At 58.9% G+C, this 9,354-nt stretch overlaps 1 protein-coding gene across 2 annotated transcripts; it reads right to left on the reverse strand.

The window, feature by feature from the left end:
• Window positions 1-1,355: 1,355 nt before the first annotated feature.
• On the reverse strand, window positions 1,356-6,427 carry HES3 (hes family bHLH transcription factor 3). 2 transcript variants are annotated; one of them, XM_072975861.1, is made up of 5 exons: window positions 6,245-6,427; window positions 5,670-5,986; window positions 2,718-2,813; window positions 2,533-2,614; window positions 1,356-2,133 (listed from the first exon to the last, which is right to left on the reverse strand). In XM_072975861.1, exons 2-5 carry the CDS (start codon window positions 5,685-5,687, stop codon window positions 1,760-1,762), a joined length of 570 nt encoding a protein of 189 aa, XP_072831962.1. In that variant the 5' UTR covers window positions 5,688-5,986; window positions 6,245-6,427; the 3' UTR covers window positions 1,356-1,759. The 2 variants fall into 2 exon arrangements, with proteins under 2 accessions (XP_072831962.1, XP_072831961.1); XM_072975860.1 differs by lacking the exons at window positions 5,670-5,986; window positions 6,245-6,427 and adding an exon at window positions 4,134-4,373.
• Between the last annotated feature and the right edge of the window lie 2,927 nt (window positions 6,428-9,354).

The raw sequence follows: 9,354 nt of genomic DNA on the forward strand, positions 1-9,354 counted from the left end.
TCCCAGGCTCGTTTCATGGAAACACCTCTCTAGAGCCTAACAGCACGCTGGCCAGCTACCCCCATACATATCTCCTTCTGGGTTCTGAATGACTCCTCCATGCGCCCTTCCTTTGGGTCTGATTTGCTCCCTTTTCTACGCAAATCCTGCGACCCCACCCAGCGTGTGAGACAGGCTTGGAGCACTGGCAGGATGGGGTGGTGGGATGGGCTCTACAGCCCTAATAGAGGAAGGAGACGACCTAAGGGTTCCCTAGCCCCTGTGAGGTTGATTCTGGAGGTGAGAAGAGCAGAGCAGTTGCAGCCGGGCCTCGCGGCGGGAGTGGCGGACCCGTAGTGCAGGGTGACCCGCCCACCCACTGGGGCTGGAATTTGGAGGGCGCGCCCTGGGTCCGCGCTGCAAGATCGCCACCTGGTGGCCGGAAGGAGGATTAGTGCCGGGAAGCTGAGACCTGGGACCTCCGCTGGGGGGACCCGCTGGGTTGGGTAGGGGAGCAAGGCTTTCCTCTCCCCGGGGTACGACTAGGACGAGTTTAGCACACGGCAAGGTAGGGGCAGCCCAAAACGAGAAATGTTTCATATGAAGTTGATATTTGTAGTTCAGAAAGATTTACCTAAGCTGGCATTATGAGAGAAATGAGAACTTTCGTGGCATCTTTATACCCATTTCACAAGTTCGCACTCTTTATTCTTAACTTCAAGCTGGAAGAGGAGGTGCTGGGATCTCTTCGTAGGCTCAGCGCAGGATTCCTGTCCTCGACCCCCAGGCTGCCCCTTGCAGGCCGAGACTCCGAGACCCTCAAGTTAGACTCCGAGCAATGACCTCATTTTCTGACGAATAAACCGTCGCAGAGCGCACCAAGAGCTGTCAAGGGTGGTGGGCTCCCTGGGGGCCCCAAAGTTCAGGAGGCGGAGACTGCGGGGCAGGGGAAGGGACCGGGCTGCCTGAGGCCGGGCTACGGGCAGGGGGCCTTTTCCGAGGGGAAAGGAGTGAGCTCTCCCTTGAGAGGAGCTGGGGGTTGCGCTAGCAAACCTCAAGCTGGTAGACTGTTCGCGGGCTTCCCACTAGGAGCCGCGCAGGGCGGGGCGTCGGGTGGCCGGGGCGGTGGGCGGAGCATCTCACAGGGCGGGGCTGGAGCGCTGAGCTGGCCTCAGGGCAGGAGCGCTAGGGAGGGGGTTTCAGAGAGGGGTTGGATTCGGAGCGCGCGCCAGCGGGTGGGCCGCACAGCGTGCAGAGGGGGTGGGGATCCGTGGAAGCCGAGGGGTGGGCTGGGGGTCCCTCGCCGGCGGGGCGGGGCCTGGCGCGCTTTGTGCCGGTGGGAACCGGGCGTCCCAGGACGGCTGAATGGGCTGGGGCGGGGCAGTAATTCTCCTCGCTGCGAGGGGTCCGCTCTGCGCCGCTGCCGACGGCGACCTTCCCACCGCGCCGCGGCCGCGGGGTGGGGGCGGGCTGCCCTCCAGGGGCCCTGGGAAAGGAGCGCAGCCCGGGACAGCCCCTCCCCGCCCCACTAGAGGCTGGGAGGAGAAAGTGGGTCCAGCCTAAGTGGGTAGGGTTGGGGCGGGGGTGAGTTATGTCTAGACGAATAGAACCCGGTGCAACTGTGGCTTCGTGTATTTCCCCGAGTTCGCGGATACGCGGCACGCTCCAGGCCACCCCGTCCCAGGAACAGAGCCGATGACTAGGGTTCTGGCGTTCAAAATAGTCTTTGCGTTCCCAGGCCAGACGAGGGCCCCCTTGAGTCCCAGGCTGCGCCTAGGCCTCACCAGGGCCGCCACAAGCGCAGCTCCGGCCCCGGGCTGTCGGCGAAGCGACGAGACGCCGACTGCGGCGCTGGGACGCTGGTGGACGGGCTGGGAAGGCCTCCAGAGAAGAGAAGCCGGGGTGGCGGCGACGGCGAGCCGCCGGCGGCGGGAACGGGGACCCAAACCGCGGAGGCGCAGGGGCCTCGCCTGCCTGGCGCCTCAGGGCCGGAGCTGGCGCTGTCCATGGTGCTGCCACCCGCGCGCTCGTGCACCAGGGGGCAGCGCAGGCCGCCGCAGCCCTCCTCTCCGCGCCTCAAAAGCTGGCTAACGCCGGGCAGACAGCCGCGGAAGCACGACGGGTATTCGGCTCCGCTGGGGACCGGCCAGAGCCCTAGGGGGAGGGGAGCGGACAAAAGAAATGTGGAAAGGAGGGGAGAACAGGGGAGAGGAGGAAGAAAGAAGAGATGTAAAGAGGAGAGAGAAAAAGGGAGGGGAGAAGTGTGCAGCGGAGGGGAGGGAAGAAAATGGAAGGGAGGCAACTCGAAAATCCCCTCGGAGTCCAGACCTTCGCCCACACGATTACAACTTCACAGCCAGCCAGGCCTTTGCTGCCTCTCCACTTAGAGCGATCTGGGGCCCCTTCTTCACTTAGTTGCCCACTGCCCTGAGCTTTCCTCTCCATTCATCCCTCCTTCATCTGGCTTCGTAGAATGCATGGCTCTGATCCCACAATTTCCCACACATACATACACACTCGCTCCTCGCCCCACCCCAGGCACCCCCGGTCTACCTTGCACCGAGTTCTGAAGGCTTTTCATGTACTTGACGCTGAGCTCCAGTATATCTGCCTTCTCCAACTTGCGTTTCCGGATCTACAGATCCGTGGAAAAGGCTTATAGCACAGCAGCCCAGGTTCCAGGGGATGAGGCTGGGGATCGTATCACCGCCTACCTCCACCACATCCCCGTGTCTCACCTGGTGCGAATAGTGTTTCTCTAACAATGATTTGAGTTGCTCCAGAGACACATTAATGCGCGCCCGTCGCTTCTTCTCCATCAGCGGCTTGGAGATCTGTGAATGAGTGGCAGTAAGAGAGTTGGGTCTCAGCCCTCTTGCCCTCTGCCCCCCACCGCCACCCCCGCATCCCTCGGGGCCCCAGACCTTGCGGAAGTTGCCAGCGGGGCCGCCAGAGCTGCCCTGGGTCTCGAGCTCAGTGCCCATGTTGTCGTAACTGAGCCAGCCGGAGGCGGTGCTGCCTTTATAGGGCCCTCGTTTACATATCAATGAGGCGCTCCTGGACTTGCGGAGCCCCACGGGGGAGGGGATGGGAGGGGGACAGACAGGGAAGTTCCTCACCTCTCTCTGCTGACACCCTCCCTTAGCCCAGGCTTCGCCTCCAGGACCCCTTCTCCTTCCCAAGGGACCCCTTGTACCCTTTCTCAGTCTGTCTTTTATCCCTCTCATCCCATCACTTCCTGAGTCTGGGAGTCCCTCCCATGCCCATCTTCTCCATGCCCTGCCCCATCCAGTCTCCCTAGGTTCTGGGCCCTACCACCAGGCCCAGTGGGGGAGGTCCATGAGCCCAGCTGGCTGCAAGGCCCAATAACGACTATGGTTGAGCACCGGGCCTTCTCAGGCCTGATGAAGATGCGGAGGCCAGGAGCACCCGCCAACGAGGCCTTTCTGCGGGCTTCACGCTCTGGCCGCGCTGGCAACGCTGCATTAGTCGCCCTAATGTCGGGACAATGCAGCGATTTTCTGCCTGTGGCCACTCAAAGCCAGGCGCAGGCCAGGCCCGCAGGGGCCACGCAGCAACATGTGTCCCATTAAAGCGTGCAGCCCGCCCGCAGGGCCACAGACAGCCTACTTCTGGCTGGGGGCTCAGGACCGGGAGCAATCCTGCACCAGGGTGCAGTCTGGCTCAGGTGCCCGCTGGCCTCGCTAGGACCCATCCCAAGCTGGGGGCAAGCTACAGGCAGCCTCAGGGCAGGGCAGTCAGAATGGCCTCCCCCACTTTTACTCCTGAGTTTCCAGGCTGGACTGGACAATTCAAGCTCTGAGGACCCTTCTCCCCACCAGGGTAGGCATGGGAGTTTATTCCCCTCACCCCTGCCCCTTGGCCTTCTCTGGGTCCCTACCAATGGGAGGTGGGATGCATCTGGGGAGAACACCATTCTGAACATTTGGAGGTCCAGAATGCCAACCCCCTTTCATTATTCAGGCTGTGGCGGGAGACCCAAGGAACTCAGAGGAGGCACATGCCCCAGGATGGGCTAGACCCTATGGTAGGACTCCAGGGCAGTGCCGGCTTGGGCTTCAGGAGGATGGACTCCAGTAGCTGTGAGGGATGGGAAGACTGGCGTCCAGGGGAGTCCCTGGGTTCAAACCTACCCATCTCCCTTTTCTGGGTTCTCTTGGCTTCAGTATCATGAACATGTAGGCCCCTATTGCTGCTTGTGAGGGAGATGGGGAAACTATGGATCCAGAAGTTCGGCAGTGGAGCCCTGGTCCCGAGGAATGAACAAATTGGCCTTTGCAGGGCCTCAGTGTGAGGGGGAGGGAAATCGCTGGGCCCTTGTGGGCCACTCCAGCTCCCTGGAGACGAGGCATCCTCTTCCCCACCCGCCCCCGCTCGGGGTATTGATGGGCCCTGCCCAGTAGCGACGTTCCCAGGAGCCAAGCAGCGTGGAGAATCGCGCCCCGCCCTCCTTTCACACGGAGACTTCAGCGACAGCGGCTCCGAACAGTTCTTCCGCCCCGGCCTAAGGGCCGGCCGGCCAGATCCCGGCTGGCCCCGACCTGGTGCGGGCGGTGAAGCTGCGGCTGTATTGCGGGCGCTGGCACGCGCCGGGCAGCTTTGAAGCGCCGGAGCTGGCCTGGCCCAGTGGCTTCCGCGCGCTCGCTCCAGCTTGGGGCGGTGGAGGCGCGGTACAAAGGCGCCGCAGGGCAAGCGGGAGGCGCGACCGGGTACAAAGGGGGCAGCCGAGTGTTAAGGGCATTGTGCCGGCCCCACAAAGCCGCGCCCGCGCCCGCCCCCTCGGGGCCAAACTCCGGGCGCCCCGCCGCGCGCGGGCTTCCAGCTGCTGCACATCTGCACAGAGGATGGGCGCGCGCCTCACTCTGGCAGTCCCTCTCACTCCCTCCCCCGCTCTCTAGTCTTTCGGGCAGCCGGGCAATTTGTCCTCTAATTGTGATCCCTCCCCATAAACCTGCGCCCGAGCCTTTCAACTCCAGAGTATTAGCAAACCAATGGCCCTAGGCGCAGCTCTCGCGGCCCCGCAGCGGGGGCGCCGGGCCGGCCCCCTCTCCAGAGTTAGGGCCGCAATAAAGGGGCCCACGAGCCGTCGCCGTCTGCACCCTGGCACCTGCATCTCCTAGTGCCTCCACTCCTCTCCAGCCCTTGCCCTGAGATCCCGGCTACACTGGGTGGGGCTGCTCATGTGGGTGGCTTAGTGTTTCTTAAACAGTGGAAAATTGACCGCAAAATGCGCTAATTCGCAATGTTCTGCTTTGGCTGCCGGAGGCGAGGCCGGCCCTGGCGCCTCGGGCGGAATTCGCAGCCATCAAGCTCCGCCCCCACCCGCTCGAAGGGCCTCCGCCTCTGCTGCTCCCCACCCCCACCCCGGCACTGCCCTCTGCGCCCCCTCCTGCCTCGGCACATCCTCGGCTGGAGCCTCCCCACCTAGACCTATCGCCCCCCCTTTCCTGGGTTCCCTGCTGTGCCCCCCACCCCCGTCCCCCAGACCTCGCACGGCTCTCTTACCGCAAACAGCCCCCTTGGCCCGTTCCTTGCCTTAAGTTGGCTGAGGGTCGCACGGGACTCAAGGCTGAAAGGGATCTCCGTGCAAATTCCATCTCACCTTTTTCTTGTGCTCAGAAACCGCTTCCTCCCCACCCCACGCCTACCCTACCCCCGCCACCCCTTACCCCCAATTCGGGCTCCATCTTCTGGGCAGCCAGTTCCCCCGCTAAGTCAAAGGCAGAGTTTTGCGTTTGGCAAGTTCATTGGGAAAGCTAGATGAGTCTTCATCGCGCTCCTTCTCGGAGACCCAGGCTGGGGTCCCCGGGGTCCACTCCCTCCCCTAATCCGTTGGCAGGTTTTGCGCCTGGGCGTCCTACACACACTGAGGCAGGCCGGGCTCCGAGGACGCATGCTGAGGCAGGGGGAGGCGTTTTCCGAGGTGGGGAGTGCGCAGCGGGTTCTCGTCGTCCTCTGAGGGCCAGCGGGACGCGGTGCTCTCCGCCTGCCGACAAGGGCATGAACCAACTTAGAAACTGGGCTTATGCGAATCAGGAATGTAGGCCACAGACTCCCTTTCCATCTTTAGCCTCTGGGATTCCCAGGGGGCTTGGAAAGGAGCACAAGTACAGGCAGAGCGTTGGGGGGACAGAGGCTGCCCTCTGTTCATTCGGAATAATTCCTTCTATAAATCAGGAGAGCTCTGGAGACTACTCAAAACCCATTGCTTTCTCACGCTGGGGAATTTAAGGTCAAAAGTTACCTGTGCCTTTGTCTTCTCTTCCTCCATTTAGTTTTCTTGACTTTGGCAAAAGAAAGAACGTTCCAGATGCAGCCTCTCAGCCCTGGGTGGGAACCCCTTCCTTCCCGCAGCCCCAGACATTTAAAGCTACACTAACTGTTAAGTGCTTCAAAGGCCACTGCCAGTGCAGTGACTGGAGGGAGAAATGTGTATCCCCCTGCACAGATGCATTTCCAAATGGAATGAAGTGATCGCTCCATGTAATTAACTATTGGGACACAGCAAAAGCACTGAAATGACTCAGCCAATTGTCTCCAGATGGGGCTGGAGAGGCAGTGATTGTTTAACTCTCTTTAGCTGTGTTAGGACTCCGAATAGCCCGGCAGCCAAGGGCCCTCCAGGGGACAAAGCCTGGGACTCCTGTGAGTGCATCAACACTGAACCGGGCTGGCCCAGCACAGAGAAAGTGAATTCCGGGAGACCCTCATTGTCCCAGCCTTTTGTGCTTCTCCCCAGCTGGCTCTAATCTTTAAATATTTACCCGGCCCCTTTGTGCACATATGACTTATGCACTTCAGGCTGATATGCTCATAAATTATGCGTCATTTACCAGACTAGAGAGGGGGGCTCTCATGCCTGGAGCTGGGAATGGCCGGGGGGGGGGGGAGGTGGGCTTTTAGAGGACTAGAGCAAGCTGCAGCCACACTGGGCAGGTACCTCCTAGCCTCTACGTGGGAAGTGGACGGGGCACAGACCTGTGAGTGACAAGGAGTCCCAGGAGGGCGCTCTAACAATGCCCGACTGGAGGCCCACCTGCAGGGAGGAGGGAGAGGCAGAGTTCCTGAACTGTTTCCTATTTGGGGTCAGGCTAGGACAGGGGCAGACTGTTCATCCCGGAAGCAGGTGTGCGTTGAGGTGTTTGGTTAATACCCCAGCCTTACACCTGCCTCCCACTTGCTCTGAGCATCCCGCCTTCCTACATTTCCTCTTGCTCAGTAAAGAAACCCTGTTCCAGAAAAGGGAGTCTAATTTCATCTCAGCCTGCAGTTTAACTTGGAAAAGTTAACATCATTCTGAGGGCTCTTAAACAGGTGGGATCCCCCCTTGGGCCCAGGATGGAAAGCCACCTCAGCTGGTGGGTGGATGGCTGGATGGGGGCAGGGAGGCCCTAGAGAGGGATCTTCCTGCATGAGAAAGGGACCCCTTTGTGCTTGCCTCACAGCTCCTAGAACAAAACACATTCAAATGCTTATTTGGGGGGGGGTACAAAAAAGAAGACAAGCAAGGCATCCCCAGGCTGAGTTATTTTTCTTTCTTTCTTTCTTTCTTTCTTTCTTTCTTTCTTTCTTTCTTTCTTTCTTTCTTTCTTTCTTTTTGGTGTAAGTTTGTTGTTCCTTTAGCCTGGGGGATGACAAGCTAGGGTGACACTGGAGAACTGGTGCAGAGTGGATTTGTTTGATCAGATTGCTTTCCTCTCTGGTGGGAAAGCAGGTCTCTGTGTTTGTCTTTCAGTCTGTGTGAAGTACTGTTTTTCTGTGCGCCTGTCCGGATCTCTGTGTGACTTTGTTCCTCTGGGTCTATGCCAGTGCATGCACACTTTTGCCTACTTGCCTTCCTCCTCCGTCACTGCTCTGTGAACTCTGGGCCTGACAGACTCAGCAACTCCAGTGACTTCTAAAAATTCCCCTTCCCTCTGGTCTGGCCCTACCTGGGCAGGGGTTGCCTCCCCTTTTTTCTCCCTCCCCAAGATGGTACTGACGGAGAGGTATGGTCTAAGAAGACTTGATGGGCAGAGGAGAGAGGGCAGCTCCTGCCCACCAGTCTGGATTACATGTTACTCTGTGCCCCTCCCCCAGAACAAGGGACTGTCCCTGTGGGGTAAATCAGGACCATAAGTCAACATGGAGAGTAGAGGCCAATGGCCAGAAAAGGAGCTTCCTGGGAGCAGCCCTCTGCCCCGGAACCAGACTCACTCCCAGGAGTGAAGATGCAGCGAGCACCCTCTAGTGGCCCTAAGGTGTTCTGGCGATGAGGGAGAGGTCCTGAGTGGGACAGACGGTAGAAACTGGGGGGCAGTAGCAGGAAGCCCTGGCTCTCAGCCCCCGGAAACAGTCCAGACCTTCCTTCCCACATGCCACTGCAACTGGGTGACTTTGGACTGTAAAACATTAAATCTCCTTTCAGCTCCCATTAACCAAGTTTGTTCAAAAGTTTTCTGAGCACCATTTAAATGTGATGCTGGCCTTGCACAGCATCATCAGTACGAGCCTGTGAAATCAGGGTCCCCATTTTACAGGACGGAGAGACCCATAGAGTTGATTTGCCCAGGTCACAAAGCTGCTGAGGCAGGCTCTCTCCATTCTTCCCTGAACTCAACTGTCCAGACAGCAGGCCTCCTGCCAGGTCCTGCAGGGACAGAGGAGGGTAGGGTGGCCAGGGGCTCATATGCAGGGCTGGGCTGACGGCAGCTCACAGCCCACCTGACCTTATCGCTCTCTGACCCACCACTCTCGGTTCCAGCCTCCCTCAGGGCCTGTCCCCTATTCAGCTTCAGGCATGCTTCCTTCTGCCTCTGTGTCTGCAAACTCGATGCCCTCCCTCCCTGTGGACGCCCTTGCTCTCATTTCCAGTGGCAAGCAGCCTGCCAGTCCCTGAGGGCCCCAACTCCTAGCTCCAGCATTTCTTCCATGCAGACTCCTAACCCTCCCATCCAAGTCCTTTCCCTGGGTCCCTCTCATTCCTCTGTATCCCTACTTGGCTCCTGCCTCCCTCCCACCCTGTTACAGTTTATTTTAGTCACCTGCTTACTTGCCTTCCTCCTCCCTCATTCCTCTGTGAGCACCTGGTAGTGGAAGCATTTACTGCTTTTAAAAAGTAAGGAACAGTGTCTAAGGATAACATACATATACGATGTAAATATCATATAAAAGTAGTATATATTGATTGTGGACCATATGGAAAATACAAACGCATATAAAGAACACAATAAAAGCCACCCAGAGTCCTAACACCTGAAGATTATCACTGTGAAATAATTTTGGCTTCTATTTCATTTTCCCAGGCTCACACATATACTTTTGTTTTTCCCAAGTGAAGTCAGGATCCCCCTGTAAAGTTTTGATTTCTGCCTT

This window comes from Vicugna pacos, chromosome 13 (genome assembly GCF_048564905.1).
Source record: "Vicugna pacos chromosome 13, VicPac4, whole genome shotgun sequence".
NCBI lineage: Eukaryota > Metazoa > Chordata > Mammalia > Artiodactyla > Camelidae > Vicugna > Vicugna pacos.

Bases quoted from the DNA above. Each gene is read 5' to 3' on its own strand.
- HES3 (XM_072975860.1), bottom strand. From the start codon at position 4,352: ATGCCTCGTCTCCAGGGAGCTGGAGTGGCCCACAAGGGCCCAGCGATT. The intron at 2,814-4,133 runs GTAGGTTTGAAC...ACTCATTCACAG, and splicing joins AACCCAGAAAAGGGAGATGG to ATCTCCAAGCCGCTGATGGA. The intron at 2,615-2,717 runs GTGAGACACGGG...ACGGATCTGTAG, and splicing joins AGAAACACTATTCGCACCAG to ATCCGGAAACGCAAGTTGGA.